Genomic DNA, 21,996 nt, shown 5'->3' on the forward strand with positions numbered 1-21,996 from the left:
ACTTTCAATAAATATTTATGTACTCAATGCTATATACATGTACTATACATTGGCACACAGGAGTGAGTGTGAATAGTTGCGAGCTATTTCTTTGCTGAAAACACAAAACTGTGTTGTTGCTATTGCAGTCAGATGCATGGTGGTTGTGAGGAAATTCTTTTTTTTCCTTTTTTTTTTTTTTTTTTTAAATAAATAGCTTTCTCTCTCCTGAACTTTCTTCCACCATAAAAAAGCCATTTAGAAAATACTTTGGTAAAACGGAAATATTCCACATACAGTACTGCCCCTTTCAGTCCAGCTTCTTGTGCTTACAATGAGGCTTTTTTTCTTGTAAACACAAAATCTTTAATAAAACCTTGTTCAGACTGAATGTGAAAGGTTGTAATGTAATTAAAACTGGATCAAAAGACTCTGTGTAAAGGGAGATACTCAGTGAGGTCTCAGCGCTGAACCCACGGAGCATTAACACCCAGCTCTGCAGTACTTATACTTACAGCGTACTTATAGCACATCAGTTTGACTCTCATCAACTCCTTCAGACAAAATCAAAGAGCTGAGTGTTAGCCAGCACCAAACAGCAGAGAGCTGATTTAAACAAATAGCTGGTGAAGAAAGTGGAGCTAGTGAATAGCAGCTGATGAGACACATATTTCCCTCAGGACTTCGAAGATTGGACATGCATTCATCAGGTGGACAGAAACGTGAATCAATGGGATGCTCATTTTACTACGTTTCTGCTCGATGTGTACTGTTTGCTAACAAGTTAACCAGTAGGACTTGATAGATGAATGGGCACATCAGGACTGTGGTACTGTGATGTTGTTTGGGAGCTTTTCTGCCCCCTAGTGGTCGAAAAACGCTTGACGAAGCTGTAACCCAGAAGTTCCACCGGGCAGGGCAGCCTAACGTTCAGGCTGCTTCCCTCCTCTGCCATGTGCTCATTGTTGGTATATGATTGGGAGTCTGCACAGGGTGTTTTATTTTGAAAATTGATCGGATTCTCTATGCCCTTCCTGTGTCTGACTTCCTGTCTGCCATTATCTGTTCTGTGCTGCTGCTGAAACACACTGCAGCTCCTCTGGATGAGTCACAAGCAGTTTGTGGAACGGCCACGGTCAGCTGGCCAGAATCCAATATAATTGAGCCCGGTTGAATTTACAGGTAAGTGTTTGAAATTGATAGTATAGAAAAAATGATCTGCAAATGATCTGCAAAACCAGCACTAAACAGCATTTCAAGTTGAGTGTTTGGTTACATGATTACATCAAAGTAGAACAGAAGAACATGTTTCACGTCCTTTTTTATTCTGTTCAGGCTGAACATAAGCTGACTGTATGTAATATACAGTATATAACATCGAACACTTGTTCAGTATGTCCCCTACTCCGTTCCCTTCTTTGACCTGACATCTTCAACCTTTCTGAGCAAAAACTCTGAAAAGGAAGGCATTACAAACAGTCAAAAGGGTCGATGGCTAGCACCATACAAACTTCGGATTATGGTAGCCAAAGGTTGGGCTGAATTAACGTGTTTAAGATGTTTCTTAAAGGAATAGTTTGACATTTTTGGGGAATGTGCTTTTTTGCTTTCTGGCTAAAAGTTAGAGGAGAAGATTGATACCGTTTCATTTCTGCACATTAAACACAGACTAACGGGCAGGAGACAGCTAGCTTAGCTTAGCGCAGCAACTAGAAGCTGGGAGAAACTTAAGCTAGCCTGGCTCCATCCAAAGGTACCAAAATCTGTTTATGTTGTTTGTACACCTCTGTTCCGTATGGATTAAACAAGTGAAACATAACACATGAATCAGTGGATTAGTGCTCCCAGTCTTTATGCTAAGCTAAGCTAACTGCTTCTTTACTCTTGGCAAGAAAGCATATAAGCGTATTTCTCAAAATGTTCAACTATTCGTCTAAAACATTCCCCAGAAAACCTTGCACCAGCATTAAGAGAATGTCCATTTAATGCTGCTGCTGAAAAGGTAAACATTAGGAATAATGTTTGTTTTTCTGATTGATTAAAAGGGTGTTTGAAAGTATCCTCAGCTTATTAAAATAATACTGATATGTTCATGTACAGTATTTACAGGAACCTTTATAAATACCCATTTCCATATAAACTGTAGAGTGCCACTAAACAGACACAGCTGGATACGAAAAATCTATACAACTAAAACCATTTTCCTAATGGTTTTCACTGGTTTATCTCTGGCCACGTCCCATATGTGGCCATATAGATACTGTATATGCACTGACTGCTCAAGTGCTGGGACAGTTGTATTCTGTATGAGTCAAGTTTCACACTGTTTTTGGCAAGAAAATGGCAGTTTATAACGTTCAAGTAAAAGGGGATTTTCAGCTGTATCAGATGATCAATCTGCATGAATCAGCTGCAATGGTCGCACCTACTGACATTATATCTGTCGCCTTTTGCTGAGCATTTGCTGGAGGCCCTGCTACAAAACTCTGCAGACAACATGGGTCTGATTCATTAAATGACAAGACCAGAGAAAAGCCCAATCAGAGGGACAATTTCCTGCTCTGCCACCTCAGAGGTGAAGATTCACAACTCACTGGGTCAAAAAGTCATGAGTTTGGTTGGACTGATCAACTGTTTCTTTGTCATATCAACTGAGATGTTTGAAGTTTGGAGCCAGTGTAGCAAAATAGTTGGTTCTAATATGTCCTTTGGCTATTCTATATCCCTAAAATGATTCACTATGAACTACGGCAGCTGCGTTTCATGAAGCTTTTCATGTGACACGGAGGAAAATTCCCTTCGGACCACGTGCCCCTTTGCCTTGAAATGATTGTATTATTTTCTCCACTCAATGTTAAGTACGAAAGTCAATATCAGGGGCAAAAGGGAAGGGAAATTCTCAACAGCAAAGTGAACCAGCACTTTTCTTTCTTTCTCTCTGTTTCTCATTCTGTGGTGTTTTTGGCTTGAGAAGACTCGGGGTGGAGGTGGATTATCTACTGTACATAAAGAGTCCTGAAGGGGAAGGGCGTCACTTTCATCTCTCCACCACAGAATATTCTCGAGGCCACTGACTATCTGTCAAGCTGCTCGACCTTTGACTCTTAGTGGGATCTGCCAGGGGGGGTGTACCCATAGGAGGCAGCTTGCTGCCAGTGAGGCCGATGTGCCGTGGAACCCGCCTTGGTGCTGTTGTTATCTTCGATGGGATTTTCTTAAGTGGAGCAGGGGTGGTGACGTGTTTCGCAGCACGGCCTGTTGTGGCAGATCCTTTGCCTGAGCCTTGTTTAGCACTGCGAGTGCCGTTGGCCACAACAGAGGCAGTTAATGTCTCCAGTAACTGGGAGGCTGATCCGAAGCGGACATGCTCCTCCGTCTCAGCTGCCTCTGCAAACAGAGACAGAGCTCCACTGCGCTTGCTGCAGGAGTCACAGCACAGTTTGTTGTAGCCTGGAATAGAGCAGTATCGCGCCAGGACCTCCATCTGGCAGAAGATGGATTTGTCTCCGTTACATGGCTCATCTGAAAGTCAAAGAGCATGTAGTGTGAGGTCAGTGTGTGCGCGCGCTGTGCTGAAAAGTGGTGAGAGGTGGCATCAGAGAGAGATCAAAAAGCTGAGTGAAGTGGATGCAATACACAGCACTGAGGCATTTTTGTTTTTATGCCACAAAACCTGTCCAACGTTTCAGCCACAGCACATTCAACAGAACAATGCCTTGATCCCAGATCCATGCTACTGTCTGCGCTAGCTTCAATCAGGCTTTGAGGATCTGCAGTCTGTCCCTCTTATGTATTAGCATTGGCATTGTATACAAGTAATATTCATCAGCATCTGTTTCTCTGAAGGTTAAATACTTGCTGTGACAAAGGTTGTTCACACTTACTGCTGTTCTGAGGGTATTTCAAGAATCCTCAGAGACTCTTCTCACCACGTGGATGAAAAACAATTCTGTCGGCTGCACAACACAGAAACGTTTCACCAGGAAGTTGATATTCCAGTTCTCACATAGATGGTGGCCAATGGCTAAAATCTTTTTGACTGTGCAGTGGACAGAAATATTTGTCATCCAGATTGTTAGAAGAAGTTTTTGAGGGTTCTGATCATGACTCATATGTAAAGATAATACATGAGCGACACACAGGGACTAGTTTTGAGTATGTACTTTGATTTGTTTCGCACACACTGAGAAATGCTTATTTTATTTAGCGTGCAACTGTATCAATGTAATACACAGTTCTTTGAAAAAATCAATTCAATTCAACATACTGTATTTGTCCTCAAATCTCGTTTGAGTATGAGTACTTGACATTGGGAGACATCAGTGATTTCTCAACTGCAATAATGCCACTGAATGGACCTTTCTCAACCCAAACCAATCTGGACCTGCCTTGAAAGTAAAAAATATTGGGACATCTTCCTGAGCTTCAACCACATTTTATTTTTCACAAAATACTGCCTCTCTTTATCTTTCTCATCGTTGTATAAATGTACTACAGGTTGTGAATAAGGGTTTTGACCTGAATTCATTTCATCAGTATATGCAATGAAATGAGTAAATATCCACAACAAGCATGTATATTATGTGGTTTAATCATTATTATCTGCATATTCACAATGCCAGTTTGACTTTACAGCACTTGAGAACTTTTTAAGTTGATATTCTTCAGCTGCCACACATACTGTAGTTCAATCTTAAGACATACAGCATGTCTTTTATGCAAACAATGGAATGTGTGTCCTTTACAATCTTCACTCTGGTGCATCTCTGTACCTTGGCTGAAAACATCAAGTTGGCAATTGTGTTTTATTGAAAGTGTTCACAAAAGAAACTGGCATAAATGTTCACCTCTGATATACTAAAACCTAGCGTCATGGGCCATAAGGTCACCAATTGACTCAGAAATGTCAGTTACAATGGAACATTTTATGAAATTACCTGATATTAGCTTCTGTGGAAACTTCAGCTTCTCAGCTGTAAGAGGAAGATATAAATTCTTTTTCTCAGGTGTTACATAGTCACGCTTTAGTGATGATAATGACTGGAGAGACTTTGCATGTTCCTGGGCATTCACTAGAAATAATGTAATGGGTACTATGCCGATGACCCTTCTGCAAACTATGCTGCAGTTTTCTAAAAGTTTGACTGAATTTTTCCTTCTTTCCAGGAAGCAGCAGCTGTTATCCATTCATATCTGTAGATCATTAAAGTAATTGGCAGACTCTTGAAACCTAAGTGATTTGTGAGAGAATCAACACATGAACTGCTCCAACAATGTATCCAACTTTAATGCAGACTTTATGTTCAGTGTGATGTATTACACAACTCAAGTTCAACAAGTTTCAAGGTCTGCCAATTGATTTCGATACCATACAGAAATGAATGGAAAAAAAAGGCTGCCTGGAAGGTTAGAACAATGCATGATTTGTACTTAAAGAGGTGAAACCAACACAAATGGCTTTTGGAAGGAAATGACAAATGTTGTATTTTGTGTTTTCTTTGTTTATTTTGGAAGACCTGTTGATGCAAATGGCTTTTATTCTGAATAACTGAATTGAGTATTGAATAGAATCTGTGCTGTTGGAATATTAATTGAAGAGTTCCTTCAGTTCTTACCATGGCAGGGTCCTGGTCTGCACGGTCTCACAGTTTCAGGTTTTTCTCCATTACACTGATCTCCTATCCGGCAAGTGACCAGACGTCTCTCCATCCCCTCTCCACAGGTCACAGAGCACTGTGGAAGAGCACAATCAGCGACTCACTCATATGGCAAAACAACCAGTTTTTGGAGGGCAGAGCTGAAAGCAGGTCGCAGAGACAACAGTAAATGTCAGGATAACTGGGTGGGACAAATCTCCACTGGTTATCATTTTCTTTATCCCTTTTTAGACTGGATCTCTCTATGAGAGCATTTTGTACCTTGTAAAACACTCAAGCTATTTCTGGGGATGATCATTGGATGGATGAACCCGAAGCAGCAAAAAGGTCTCTTAGGTCTCCTGCTGACACCTGTTGTGACTGAAAGATGGTTCCACGGCGTGTATCCGTGACATTGCGTATTTGAACCGTATTTGTTCCTTCCTCCACGCGTCTCCAACCCCCACTGGTTGGTGTTTTGCCTGTTGAGCTTGGTTGACTTGCTTGAGTTGTGTTTATTTGGTAATTTTCCCTACGTTTTTATGCTTCAACCATAAGCAGTAGACTTCACGGTTAAGTGGTTGTTTTTTTAATTTGTTTTAATTGCGTTTATGTTGATGTATGATCGCGAGTCTGCACAGGGTACTTTATATATATAGAAATACATATGCTATACAATAATACAATAATTTAACAGAATAAATGAAAGTACTTATTCTACGACTACACTATTACTATCACTGCATGCTCAAGATACACTGTGCATGCATATGAAGAGCTTTATTCCAACATGGAGTTAGATGCTATCAAAAATTTGAACACAGCTCACATAAATTAACTGCTGACATGAAGAATTGCATCGTATTGGCTTATCTGCTCTCCACCACCCAGCTGGATGTCTGGTTAAATGGCTTTTTGATGGTTTCAAAGGTCTCATTTGGATGGGGGAACTACAACAGCCGTGTTCTCAGATGAGATGTGACACTGCTCTAAATTAAACATCAAATGTTTTATTTCCATACAACTGTACATGACCACGTCAAGTTAGAACTCATAGCAGACATATTAAAGCTGCTGCTGTATCGACCCAAAGCTATATTAAAATGATGAGCTGGTAGGGAGCAAGTTGACACAAACAGGATGACATTAAGAATGAAATCAATCAGATGTGTCTGTGGCTAAATCATGCCCACTCAGACAACAGATAAACAGAGTTAAAAAGTAAATCTCTTTTTCAGCTTATTTCAAATAGATCATGTGAGTACTGAACCTCTGACCACGCTCCGGTCCTCCACAATGCAGGACATGGGACTCTGTTACAGGGCCTGCGGCTCTCTGGCTTCTCCCCACTGCAGTACTTGCTGTGGACAGAGCGGTTGGTGCCATCGTGGAGGAACTGCACGCAGCGAACGGTCCGGATCTGAAAGCCCAGGCTGCCACATGTTTTGGTACAATGCTCCCATTCCTCTGAGATCCATCTGGACAAATCAGAATGAGGAAATTACTGAGGATATACAGCAGGTAAGGTTGATTATGTCATAACAAAAAGGTACATGCTTAAGAACAACGGTGTGGCAGAAGCACTGAGTTCTTCTTTTACAAATGTTTGAAATTTATCTGGCAGAAAAAAATGCTTTATCACTCCTGATACCTGCTGTTTTTGACCACTGGTGATGCTATGGAGCAACATTTTTTATTGTGTTTATTTTGCATTTTATCAGCATGCACAAGGGTGCATATGCACATCACAAACACATGCATCAGGTGATGAGATGATGGGGGAGGCTGTGGCTCATCCACTTATCAGAATGTTGGTGGTTCGATCCCTGGCTGTCTACATGTCCTCGTTTTTATCCTTGGCAAGATTGTGAACCTTAATGTGTTCCCGATGCTGTGCCATCAGGGTGTGAGTGTGTGTGTGAATGGATGCTCATTGCAGACTGGTGCTGTGGTTGTCAGACTAGAAGAGTGCTATATGAATCCGGTCCATTTACCATATACATTTAAAAGTGCAGTGGATGGTGGGAGTAATGGTTCTTGGTGATAATGCACTATAAAAAGTAACAATAAAGGAGAGAAGAAGATAACAAGATGATGACAACAAAAGGCTGTTTTCTTAGAAGCCTTTGCAAATGCTTTCTGAGAGAGGCGATTGTTGAAAATCTACACTGGAAATTACATTTGCTGAGGAATGCTGCCATTTCTCACACTTTTCTTTCATAGCCATGTGAAACATTGCATCAAAACTATATTCTGATTAGATTGTCTCTATGGGATACGCTTTTAATCATGTAGGTATGAGAGTAGTTATATACGTAGCACATCCAACAATGTCGTATGCATGCTCATACCTTTCTATGGAGTCCCCAAAGTCCTTTAATTTTGTGAGCAAAAGATAAACAAGACTAAGAGTCTGCAGCAACATCAGCATGCTAACATGCTCACACTGATGATGTTAACATGCTGATATTACGCAGATAAAATGTTTCCCATGACCACCATCATAGTTTAGTATCATAGCATACTTACACTTGCTAATTAGCATTAAAAACAGCAGAGGCAGATGGGAACGTCATTAGTTTTGCAGGTATTTGGTCATAAACCAAAGTATTAGACACACTGAATTGTTGACCTCCACCAAGATTATTACAATCCATCCAGAGGATTGTAACATTAATGTGTGTTTCAAATTTCATGGCAATCCATCCAATAGCTGCTGGGACATTTTACACAAAACCTTGTGCTAACCCCAATGGTGGTACTGGAGGAAAAGTCAGGGGATCGCCAAAGTCATTAGGATTCATCCTCTGGGAGTATGGATGCTCTGTATGAAATTTCATGGCTATCCATCAAATAGATGAGGAGATATTTCAGTTTGGACCAAAGTGGTGGACTGATCAACTGCTGCTAGCATGGCTAAAAGGTCACTGTGCATACTAAAAACCACTTCATTCCTGAGTGTGATGGACACTACTGTCCCACAGTGCAATGCACAAAAGCTTGAGGAGCTACTCACAGCTGAAAAAAAAGAAAGTGAATTCATCTCATAGTTGTTGAGATATTGTAGTCTTTACAAAAGTGCTGACTGACTGACCAACAGACATTTCCAGAACCATGCAGCTGGGCACTGGGATGGCAAAGAAAGCATCATCAGTAGGGACTTCTGAGGTTCTGTCACATGTACTTACCAAATTGACATAAAAAATACATAAAACAACTGAGACAGATACATTTACAAGCATCTCAGTGTGTTTCTTTGTTGAATGCAGTTGTTCTCTACTGCAGGAATCAATCAAAGTAACCGAAAAAACACTCCAGAGGTCAAATAAATGCTTAATTTAGAGTTAATGAGATCCAAACACAGTTTATAGCCAGCAGTGGTGACAAGAGCTCAGTAAATCAATCTTAGTGAGAAACATCTTCACTCCAAAAGAAAAAACAGCGCCTCTCTTTGGCCTCTAACTCTTCAGCTTTAAAATCCAACACAAACACAAATGCAGATGAGTTTTGCAGGACTGACATAAGACTATCAATGTGTCACTGCCAAGCGGGGGTGGGCGGTATGCTGGTTTTATCACTGCTGTCATATTCAGCCACAACATTGATTTCGCAGTACTGTCATAACCATGATAAATATTTCAGCTTATTAAAAAACATGTGTTTTACTGTGGCTGCAATAATATACAGATAGAGGTCTACGCACACACTAATAGCACTGGAGTTGTACTATTTTCCCCCATAACACATATTCCACCATCCGAGGAAAAACCCAGTGGATTAAATTGATGCAGATGTCCCCACAGCAACAATTACAAATTCTTCTGTGTGTGCAAACCATTTTACTTTGGACTGGTCTCTCAAAGACGGCCAGTGCAAAGCAGGACTCCCTTCACAGCTGAAGCTCAAGTTTTGCCATGTTCATGTTTCTTCAAAATTTATTTTGCTGGTTTTTCTCTTGACTTTGGCTTTGGCATGTTCTATGGCTAACATCTCTCTTCATTTGAAGCCAATTTTTAATAAGCAGTAGTAGGTTGGATGTGTGAAAGTGTTCTGACGTTGCATTTTATGGAACCTCGTATAGCAGCACAAGCTTGGCTAGTTTTGTTGTTACAGGAAAGCTCCCTCTGCTGCGTCAGTATGTGTGTCTACTTATGTATACTTTGGGTTTTCTGTCAAATAAATGCTGTTGAGATGCCTAATCCCCTTGTCTAACTCTGAGAGTGAATCACATTACATTTACTAATTAACCTACATTATGGGGCAGGGTATTCCATCCAAACACATGTAGGTCTATACCTCATTTTCATGTCTGTGCTGAACAGAACGGCTGTAACAATTGATTAATCTACTGATTATTTTTTGATTAACCAATTAATTGCTTAATTAATTAATTAATTAGTGGTCACTAACATGATCATCAAAGTATCCCAGAGCCCAGTTTGATGTCATTATATGTCTTATTCTGCCTTAACAGCAGTCTAAAAACCAAAGATATTCCATATACAAGGATAAAAAACAGAGAAACTTGTCAAATTTCCACATTTGCAAACCTAAAATTTCTTTCAAAATTTCTTAAACAACAAAACAATTATTTAAATAGTCCCCAATTGATTTTCTGACGACTGATTTATTGATTGACTAATTGTCGCAGTTCTACTAGCCTTGCATAGCCAGACCTACCTCCACAGGCAGCTCTGGAGGAAGGTCTGGCTATGCCCAGAAAAACACTGGCTGTCTTGTTTGTATATCTACAAACCAATCACAATCTTCTTGGACGGTGCAAAGCCCATGATGGCGCCCTTGCAATGTAGTGTCTTTTGACCTAGTAATCTCACTGAGTGATGACAGGCCTCTGGTCAGTCTGCAAACTGAGCGATCGAGCTCTGAATCTGTAAAGCTGTCACACTCCAAGGTAATCGGTTTCCACCAAACCTCTGAGCAATCTCTATCTTTCAGATGGCCTTCTAATTCTCTGGTTCTGGTTTTAAACATCAGATACATATATATGTATCTATTTGTGGAGGTTTTACAGTTTCAGTCACTGAAGGTTGTGATAAATTGCTTGTTTTTCACATTGTCTACCTTTAAAAGAAAATACTTCCCATTAAAGATGGTTGCCAGGCACAAAGTATCTCAGGGTAACTGGGACTTTTTTTTCTAGAGAGGCAAATTCCTGCTGAGTTGTTCAGTTTCAATTTTTGGACGATTTGAGCACTACAAACCATTCATTGCATTGGAGTGGTGGCAGAAATCTAAGGAAAAGGTATCTCAAACCTGCAGCACATCAAATTGAGACTGATTTCCTTGACAGGTGATAGGTTCATTACAAGCTGACCCAAATTTTTGTCGTTTGTACGTGACTCCTACCTTGACTCTCATAAAATGACTTGTGACAGGACAAAAAACACAGGCAGTCAGACATTCAGACCTCTTTTAAACAAGCTAACAGGCTATTCAGATTATCTGAAACACCTTCTTTCGAGGCAAATCAAAAGAAAATATATACAAATACTGCAGGTGTGTTTTGTTTTGTCAAACTTGCCGTGTTTCCACATTTCATTAATCAACTTAAGGATTACCAACAAATGATGGCCCAAACCATGAATGAAGACTCAGGTTGTATGAAATTGGACTTTCCAGGGTGGTGACATGAATGACAGTGTACACATAAACATTGAGAGGCTTGGGATTGGAAGTAAATAAAAGTTACAGAGTGAGTGTTTGATTCATTTGAATTACCATGACAAGCTTTTAATGCACAGTAATTAAAACCATTTTACACACATGGGTCACACATTTGCTGTGTGTTGGAGCACATCCAGCTGTCTACTTTACTGCCTGCATTAATATCTGTGAACAGGAAGTGGCAGGTTGTCATATTGATTAAGGTACAACATCCTCTAAGACAGATATGATTTAATATTATATAATGCTCTACACCCTCTGCTGTACTCTTATCTTTTTCAGGCATGCCGTCCCAAATTTCCACCTTGACATTTCTTATCTCCTCTGCCCGAGCCTTCCTAAGTTTGCCTGAAGTCTGAGTCTTTTCCTGAACTAGAGGAAGGAAGACAAGTCAAGTCATGAATCAAGGTAGGGAGTGAAGCAATGATGAAAAAAAGCAGGCCAGCTATTGAGGGAATTCACCTTTCTTTTCAAAAGCATGTCTCCTCACACTGACCAACTCAGACACCAAATTACAAAGTCTGTCAAAGTCAGTCAAAGAAAAAGTAGGAAAAAAATGAGAAAGCCCTCAGAAAGCACATACGGTACCTGCACCAAGGCAGCATTATCCTTTACATCTTTCATTGTATTTCAATAACACAAACTGCTTAGATTGTTGTCTTGATGTGATCTTGATCTGCACATAGTAATTGACAATTGGCTTTTTTTCTCATTCAAGTTACTTGAGTAGTCCATAAGACAATATGACAAGGGTCTTCAAAATTCTTAGATCTGCACCAAAAAGTAGTTTTTACTTTGTATATCTAACAATTTTTCAACAGTTCCTGCACGAAAAAAAAAGTTGTTACTTTGCAGCATCATTTTTCTATAAAACTTTCCTAAAGTAACTGTGTAAAAACAGGGCTGAAACACGAATAGAGTCTGACTCCTGAGATATTCACTTTATTCTGTTCAAACGGAGGTCTGCAGTGAGCTGTGGTCAAATCTCCATCCCAAAGAGAAGTCAATCAAAGAGAAATACTAACAGTTTCCTAAACAGCAGAGTGAATGTTTCATCCAGTGTCAGACCACAGCAGCTTCAGATCTCTCCTCCGTCTCTTGTGCCTTTGGTTTGAAGTTGAACTAAACAGCCGGCGGGTAAACATTAGCTTACTGTGTGAGGTCCTTGCTATGTTATGTTGCATCATCTCAGGCCGCCTCGTGCAGCTGTGAGATTTGAATGGGTGATTTTGGGTGGAGTAGCTGCCGTGACACTTCCCTCTCCTCTTGGTGTTTTAGAGCTTGCACCACTAATCAGCTTACGCATCCCTCTCTTTCAAAGCATTGCTTTCACCTGCAGGCCTTTTGCGTCATGACCCTGCTCTTAGACTCCATCACCTCAGCCAACACATCAGCTTCAGAAGGAATGTCTTTTCTGCTTTCACACCCCTGCTACCATTATGAGTGGAGCAGCTACACACACCTTGCGTGTGCTGTCATCCAGAAAGGCCATTTTTCACTTGACTCCAATCCAGCTGTCACCATTTGGTCGAACTTAAAACAGCCCGCTCTGATGGATCGCTTGCGACAAAATTCACCGCTCTCTGAACAAGTCACAGTGAACAGACGTATTGATGAAAAGTAGACTTGTCCAGGCACTTGGTACAGGAAAGTCACAACTAATCTGTAAAATCATCCCGGTGTAAGCCTTGTAGAACTTTACGAACTTTTCTTGAGCCCCTCATAGACTTAAAGAAGCAGTAAAACAAACATGACACAAGTATAAATACAGATTACTGTTGTATTTAATGTATTGTTTATTGTATCCATTCATAGTTTCTCAATTGAAAATGTACTGCATCATGATGCATTATTATGGCAATAGATCCAATATCCATCCTGGCTGACTCTTCAGGAGTCATCCACAGGACTGATAGATCTGTGCAGTACAAAGAAACCCAGGACAAGAAATCTTTTTGCTTCTACGTGTGTGAAAACACACAATTAAATATGGTTCAAATATTGATGGATCAGCATAGATTTTGGGGTTTTAAGTACATTTTTCCTCTCCATCATTTCCACTCTTCCACAGACACTACAGTTAAGGAGAAGCACATTCGAATTCAACTCATAGTAAAAGAAGCCACTTTAAGATTTTATCTTTATCTGAGCCCCAGGTTGAATCTAATCAACATTTGTTCAATATATTTTCCTGTGAGGGAAGTTGGGAAGTCTGTACTCACTGAGGTTGTGTGCAGTCCTGAAGGTTACACATTCTGCGGATGGGTTTTGGCTTCTTGCTGGCGTCGCAGTAGCCTCGATGGACCATCTTGGTGTCTCCTTTCTTGCGACATCCATACTTGGTATACTGAAAACCTGTGAATTATGGTTTTTTTTTGGTGTGAAATCTTTCTGTAATTCATTAAAAAGACAGAAATGTAAAGCAACCAGATCAAGGCTCACATCTTGATAATCAAATCTTATCAAAATGTGTCAAGTATTGAAAGCCTGCACTGAATGCTTGCTCAGATTTTAGACTTCTATTAATTTTTGTTTATGTTCGAGGTGTCTATTGGACATGTGTGAGGCCTATAGCCAACTATGGGCAGGGGGATTAGTTGTGCCTAAAAATAGCTAGACGTAGACCAGATGTATCATGTCCATCTTGCAGAGCAAGGCCAATCTTGTTTCTAGTTTCTATGTAAAGATCTGTGTTTGTTCCTTTACTTTAGCCTTAAATAAAATTATTATGTGGCACAACATTAAAATACAGCCGTGCCCTAATTCAGGTCAATGGGCACTAATGTGAGACTGAAGGCTGCCTTTGCACAACAGAAGCAGTGAGTATAATATTCAGACAGACATATTTGGAAAAAGTAGAAAGAAATGATTCCTTCCCATTCTTCTCTAATTGGATGCTAATTTATCCTTTACCTCCGGCACAAGGTTTGGAACACGGAGACCAGCTCTTCAGAGCCCACTCATACGTGTCCTCTTGAATGACATTGTTGTTGTTGACAGGCACTGAATCTTCATGGATGATGTACTTGTACATTAGAGTGGACCGTGTTTCATTGTCCTTGGGTATAATCTGCAAGCCAAGGGAAGAAAAACAAAACACATTACGCTTACAGTATGGTCCTCTGTGAAGCACATTTGCATTAAAATGAAGTGGAAATGAATGCAAATAAATGGATAATGTCTAATTGGAACACACAGAAGATAAATTACTCAAGTATTTTCCATAAGCTTCACTCAAGGTCCAGAGACAACTATAGCGTAGTGTTAATACTGGAGGGAAATTGGACAAGTAAATTGTCAGATATTACAGGGGAGTCTGTGCACAAGATAAGACTGAACCCACTAAGGCATGGTTTACAGAAATCTCAGCTGCTGTTTCTGAGCTTTTCTATGGATCAGGTATACTTTAGAGGGCTGTTGCAAAGCGGATTTGAGAGTTTAATTCCAAATAAAAATAGTTGGCAGAATAAAATACTCTGCAGGCTTACAGAAATGGAGAAACTAGAAAACAAGTGTTGGTGTGTGACAGAGAGATTAACACAGACACTGATGAACTTCAATATGTAGCAATCAATTTAGACAGAAAAAATATGAATATTGCACATTTTCTTAGACAACAGCATGTGGAATTATCAAGATGCCATTACATTTGTATGAAACTCCTTCATCTACTATCAAATCAAGGCACTCTTTCATGGTGTACATGATACATTTTATATCATTGTATATAAGATATAATCAAATGGTTAAATGGCCAGTGGCTGTGAAGTGAGATCCAAACCAGCACAGGGAATATTCTGAACATTTAGTTATCCCGTTTTGTATTCAAAAATAACATCAGAGTCATTTTCAATCATTGTTAATGTTTTCCATCTTAAAAGGAAGAGGGGAAAAAAAATCTTGCTCTCTATCAAAAATTCTCCTTTTTGTCTCTGCTGCTGGAGGGACGTGTCAGTGTCCATTGACTGACAGGCTGATGAGAGACACAGAAGGCTAAGCACAGTTGTCCTGTAGTTTCCAAGCCATTGGGCCATTATGGGTGAGACACAATGTTGCCAATTTAACAATTTTCTCACTACATATGATGACTTTTTAGACCCCTTTGGCAACTTTCTGACAAATCTAGCGACTTTTTGAGAGCTGCCAGCATTTCTTAGTGAACGTGCCTTCAGGTGACTGTGGCTCTCTGTACTGACTGGGTTCAGTGGATGGAGAAGAACAACAGCATGTTCAGTTGACCAATTATCAGCCAGACAGAATGTCACTGCACTGTGAATGTGAATCCATATTCTCCTAATTCATGACAGTTCAGTTCCACAGTCTGTGCAGAGGCAGATTTAGATGCATATTGATGAGATGAAAGCAGTTGCTTAGAATCTCCTGAGATTGTTTTCATTTTTTTTTAATTTAAAGTATCATATATATGTAAAAAGCTACATCTGGTGTCAAAATACGCAATCTAGTCTCTCGAAAATAGAGCACGGACCACAGCACGCTGTATGTAACTGTGCCACAGATCTACCCAGAATGATACAGTGTTTGCATCTCTGAAGATCTCACACAACTGGACATTACAGCTACATTTGCAACATCAAAGTATTATTATTTTTCACTTGCTACCAATGTAAGAATGAATAATTATCTGAATGATTCACCAAAGTGGCACAAAAACTCACATTAAAAAGCCTGTATTCTGACTGCACCTTCATTTTTCAGAACTCCTCCTCTAATCAAATTGCTTTTCAGAAAGTGCTCTTGATGAAAACTGAAAATGCACTTCTGTCAGACCTCACTGTGTTTGAAACAAAATGTCCATATAATTATTACCCTTCAGACTTCAACTTCAGCTCTCACATGAATGGCAATTTAGAAAATCCTATTGTTGTGACATAAGTAATTAGAGCTGGCATCCCCGTGGGAAAAAACAATAAGAGTAATAAGAGGAGAAAAAGCATGAGTTAAAGCCCAGAGACACAGAAATGCAAGATCACAAAACAGAAACCAAAGTAAATTAATAATCCCATTAAAACTCTTCTTCATCATTGAGAGGAAAACCAGATTAGTTCTTATTCTACATCATGTTGGCAGATGATTCGTAATAATTTCCACTGGGTAATTTTAATATTTAATTCTAACTTTTCTGTTTTTTCTGTCTGTTGCTGGCAATTGTTTTATGAGGAATTTTACTCCGTGTACAGTTTGAATCCTGTTAAAAATAAGTGCTTTAATTGCTCTCTATCTGAAAATCTGGCTCTTCTGGACATGAGCTCCAGTTCAGTTAAGTTTTCCACATTCCTGGATGAATGAAGGACAGCACAGCCTTTTTCATACACTGAATATGCAACAATCATGGCTTCATCTATCTATGTAAGTGCTTTTTGCCATTTAGACACACGTCCATCCCAAGGTTTAAGAGTTATGATATAGAGAGAAAGACTGTTTTCTGTTTAATGCTGGCTGCAATCACTGATGGATTTTTAAAATGATTTTGCTGTTGATGTTTAAATTTTTGACCAGTGCCAGGGCAAATGAGCCTCACTCTCCCTTCTAGCTCATCAATTTTTGATGTAAACATGTAGCAAGTTTTATTCTTCTACCAATTTCATAATGTCTGACTGTGCACAAGCACCGAATGACAAACAAATTGACAGACAAATTGATGATTAATCAAGGAAATAATATACAGATGAATCAATAATGTAAACAGTTGGAGTACTAAATTTGTTCATACTTATCAATGTCTCCTTCCTGGGTAGCCCAATCTCCTCTGGAGTTCCCCAGGGATCTCTGTTGGGTCCCTTATTATTCTCTGCAAATAAGATCCTCAATGGTATCCACAAGCATAATTTTTCATTTTACTGCTAAATGGATAACCCACAGTTTACGTCTAGTCTTGACAGCCTGTTGGTAAATGTGAGGCTTGACACCTACAATCTTGGTTCTGCAATCGTAGTTCAAGACCTGCTGTCAGAAGCTCCAGTAACTTAAGTGGTACGGCCATTTTTAAAGACACTTGGAAGAGATCAAGTGCTGTCTTTCACAAGCCGACTTGGAGCAGGTCATCCATGCTTTGATCTCTACCAGGTTTGATTAATGCAGCTTACAGTAATTCACTCAGGTCTCAGCAGGAGAAATACTTCTCAAGTTCAGAGAGCTGCAGCCTGACTGCTAACACGCTCCAAGAGAATTCACCATATTACTCCAAATCCTTGCTGCACTTCAGTGGTTGCCTGGTTGTCACTTTTGGATTCCATTTAAAGATTTTACAGGTTACTGGTTTCAAGAACACTGAATGCTCAGACTCCTATTTATATATCATATATACTTATATATACTCATATAGCTATGATTTCTCAAACCGTGTATGAGTCTGATTGCTGCCTGACATCCTCTGGTAGAGCCTTGTCATTTTCCTTGCCTGGCCCCTTCAGTTTTAGATCTTAAACATGGAAGTTCAAGATCCTATTTTAAAGTCCTGATTGACCCACATTCTCATCTCTTGCCATTGTCTTATGTTTATTTCAATATCTTCAACCATCTGTTCTTGTTTTTATACTTGAAAGCATCTCAAATAAAAGGAAAAGAGCTTTTTAAATGATGTTGGCAAGTTTTATTTCAATATTTTCAATATCTTAACCATCTGTGCCTGTTCTTCTACTAAAAGGAATCTTCTACTAAAACTGCTTCATTGGTTTATTCATGATTTTTATTCGGTAAAATCTAAGAGATAGAGGTAGAAAATTAATGAAAAGAATGGGTATTGGGGGGTGGGTGGGCTTGAACTGGATGGCTAATGTGATTCTTTTATACAGTGCTCACTGTCAAGCACATAGCCTGTTAGATTCATTCAAAAATAAGCTTTGATAGAAAAGTATGTGTTTTTACCAGAACCACTACAGGGTCATGCAGAGGTCCGTCAGTGTGCAGCGTCTCCACGTCCTCCTCGATGATGTAGTGCCACTCCACGCCCAAGTCAATGAAGCTTCTTGACTTGACCTCCTCTCCCTTCCCATTGAGGATGTAGTGCCCCGTTGCCTGGTTCTTGATTGCTGTAATCAGTAATTTGTTATGAGCTTCTGACAAAGTTGAAATAACTTTGTGTTATCATTTACAAAAGTTCTGAATTATTCACTGGAAAAAAAAAAAAAGCTCTCAAAGAGAAACTCACAGAATCTTTCTAACCCCTGGCACTTATGCGTGAACTTTATGATGTCTGATTCATTTTCTAATTCATACAAAACAAGCTGCCAAACTAATGAAACTTGACAGAGGTGAGAGGCTGGACTGAAGATAGAATGTCTGTCAGCTGCTTGCATCGCATCGGGCAAAATGAGCTGCTGTAACAACCCACATGCTTCTGCTACAGATCATTTTCTCTGGTTCTCAAGTCTCACACTTACGCCTGCATTATGCTGAGTGACAGCCAAGGAACTGCTAAGGTCTTTCAGGACTAAAGAGTCAGCTGTGTTTCATTTGATCTCCCACAGGTTAACTCAAAAGCAAACATGACTCAATCTGGATTCATTGTAGCTAATACCTACATTAATTAAATGAATTAGGACCATTAAGTGCACCAGTGTCCCTAGTGATGGTCTGTATCTCACATAATCAATGAACACAGTTAAAGTGTCAGCCTGGTGCAGCAGAAAATTGGATTTAAACAGGTGAGTCCATCAAATGCAGCACATTCCTTTAAAACCTGTGCTCTAACTTAAGTTTTTCACCTCAGATACATGGTTGGTTGTGAAGCCTTGATGAATAAATTCTCATCATTTACTGTGTCAGTGCTGACAGAGTACATATATGCAATATTGACACATTGACAGAAAAGCTGGAAACCTTGAAATGTAAGTCTGAAAAATCTTCACACTGCATCCATCTGCACAACATTTCACAGAGTAATGACAGTGAAAGGAAGCATGGATGCTGTTTCCAAAACTACAGCAGAGGCACAGTTCTGATGCTAAAACCGACAGCTTCTTTTTCAAGCGGAAGATGTTCAAACATGCTTCATCAAAAGCTGAAATGTTAATGAAACCTAGCGGTGTTATATTCTGCCTTTGTTTATCACTGTTGTTTCTTTCTTGAAAACAGCGTCTGCAGTGGAGAGTTTCTTTTTTTGTATTCCAGAGCTGCAGGGTTTGCTCAAAATAAAGGCAATCACGTCTCACTGACGTTTCTCAGTGTTTTGTGATGGTGGAGGCTATTTCATCCGGCACAGTCCTGTTCTCTCCTGAAGCACAGAGCCAATGTTCCCTCTGCAGTCGTCCCTAACATCCACAATGACGGCTCTCTGGGCCTTTCAGCTTTACGATAGACTGCTGGCTCAGGAGGGTGAAGAAAGAGAAAGATGGATGGGTCAACAAAAGGTCTGACTTTAACATGTGAGACAGCGGTTTGCTTTCTGTTTCCAACTGATGGTCACAATCATACCTTTACCTTGGTGTTTATTATTGTAACCATGACAACGTAACACCCCTGACCTTCAAGTAGTCGTCCTTTTAACGCAAATTACAATGTTTCCCGAGCCTTCAAGTCCTGATTTTAACCCAAACCATGATCTTTTCTTGAAACCTAACCTGGTCGTTTGTGTGCTTAAACCTAACTAAACTTTAACCTTAACGCTTTCACATCATAAAATCTTGATTTAAAAGATGTATTTTTGAACAGTGATTTGATTTGGAAAGCACAGACGAACGACAGTGACGTCAGATCAGAAAATGCTTCTCTGCCGTCGCTCTAGAGGACAAATAACGCATTTTGTCACTTATTTTGAAGGACTTGTTCTCGGATGATGAAAGATGGGAAATTATAGTTCTGCTGTTGAAGTGTAAATATGCTTCTGTATCAGAAACTTACCGAAATAAAATGAGAGAATACAACCTTCACTCTACTGTTCAAAAACTAAAACAGGCAACGTACCCTGACCTGTTTAACACTGTTCTCGTCAGTTTTTTTTTGTCCTTTTCTACATGTGTGTTCATAAATGTGTTTTAAATGTGCATTTATTTCAAACTATGCACATATAGTACAGCAGGTGATGCAGGCTTTATGGCTCCATACAGCTTTAATCCTAAATGTTTGAGACCCACTGTAATGACAAATTGCTTCTTTTATTGAAGATATACATCATGTAATAAAGTCTCAGCAACCATGGTGTTCATGGTTTGGAGATTTTGATGCACATGGCCAAGGACCACTGGAATGATACCATAAGATGAAATTCACTGGTGATATATCAAGTCTTCACAATATTATAAGGGTAAGGCTGGTGCTATATTATATGGTATATTATATTTTTCTTAGTGTCAAGAAAATCCATGAACAACAAAGAATTGATCCTGTATTGTCTGTGTAGCCAAAGCCTGATTTATCCCTCTGCACCACAGAGCTCCACTGTTGTCCAAAAACGATAAAAAATCCATTAATAAGCCACACTGTTGCACTGAGTGATATGTTCCTTTATTACCATGAAAACAGACGCTGCTGTTTATTTCAAATCAATCCCACCTACACTGTCCTGCAGCTCCTGCTGTTGTGAAAACTCACTAGAGCCCCAAATGTTTATTATCTGTGTCTGAAAATAGTCCCCTCCATTGCTTTACTTACTCTTATTTAAGTAACTCTCTGCAAAGAAGCAAAGTGTCCAGATGTTTAGGAGATTGCTGGGTCTTTTTTAAAGAATGACACTACATGTTTGTGAACCTTTTCAAAAAAATGTATGTCTTTGTTGGGAACCAGTGGGCTTGCGGCTAGCTGGCCATCAACATGTTGTTTTTTGTGTGATAGCCTTTTGAAAATTGGGAAAACACAGAATAACACCATCCTACAAAGCCAAGCTCCCGGACCAGCTGAGGGGCGTGAATCTCACTGATGAGATGTCTGCTGCTGCATTACTGGGTACTGAAGTTCAGCTGTTACAAGAAGACGATGAGGCTCTTTCTGAAAGGTCAAACTTTTTAAAGCCATAATTTAAGAGGGATTGAAAAGGCTTCATTAACACTACAAAGCCAATCTGAGGGTGAGGTTACTACAATTAGTGCAATTTACTCTGAAATTAAACTGACAGCCTAAAACTAGTTTGAACAGAAAAGAAAAATTACTGACGGGTATTAAGTGCAGTTTTGTAAATTAGGCTACAAATGTGATGAATTGCTTAAATGGCCCTTCACAGGGAGTTACACAGTTCAAAGGTAGAAATCTGCTGGCCTTGTAGATGCACCAGTACATGCAAACCTAAAGTAACTTAAATAAACATATGATGAGTAAATCGTTCCTTTTTTCTTTCTTGTTTAATTATCCTTCACATGATATGTAACATAAAAATCAGAGTTACCAGCTTGAATATCTCTGACTGAATCTGATTGGATATTTGAGCTCCTCCTGTCTATAAAAGCTTATCAACTAATCTATAGGCAGAGGAGACACGACCAATCATTCTGAGCCTCTGATTGCATCATTTTTATCCTATTCAGCAGGGGTCAAAACCTTGTAATAAAGCTTTGAAATGGATCCCGCTGAACCTAAATTATTGCATATATTAAAAAAGGAAGAACACTATATATTGACAGTCTTTATATCAGATAACAATCCCAGAGCAGGAAATTCAAAGACAATCTTGATGGCTCAGAGTAGACATACATCACACATCACTCCCATGCATACAAAACAGAAATTTTGTGTTTCTGTTTTTAGA

At 39.5% G+C, this 21,996-nt stretch overlaps 1 protein-coding gene across 1 annotated transcript in view; it reads right to left on the bottom strand.

Moving 5' to 3' along the window:
• Positions 1 to 1,813: 1,813 nt before the first annotated feature.
• adamts3 (ADAM metallopeptidase with thrombospondin type 1 motif, 3) overlaps positions 1,814 to 21,996 on the bottom strand; it is a 122,514-nt gene continuing 102,331 nt past the window's right edge. The window contains exons 18-23 of the mRNA XM_076731739.1: positions 18,186 to 18,349; positions 14,214 to 14,370; positions 13,523 to 13,655; positions 6,886 to 7,093; positions 5,595 to 5,712; positions 1,814 to 3,501 (exon numbers count right to left, since the gene is read on the bottom strand). Coding sequence (XP_076587854.1) covers positions 3,017 to 3,501; positions 5,595 to 5,712; positions 6,886 to 7,093; positions 13,523 to 13,655; positions 14,214 to 14,370; positions 18,186 to 18,349 — 1,265 coding nt within the window. The 3' untranslated portion in view covers positions 1,814 to 3,016. The remainder of the gene's footprint in view (positions 3,502 to 5,594; positions 5,713 to 6,885; positions 7,094 to 13,522; positions 13,656 to 14,213; positions 14,371 to 18,185; positions 18,350 to 21,996) is intronic.

Source organism: Chaetodon auriga, chromosome 5 (assembly GCF_051107435.1).
Source record: "Chaetodon auriga isolate fChaAug3 chromosome 5, fChaAug3.hap1, whole genome shotgun sequence".
Lineage (NCBI taxonomy): Eukaryota > Metazoa > Chordata > Actinopteri > Chaetodontiformes > Chaetodontidae > Chaetodon > Chaetodon auriga.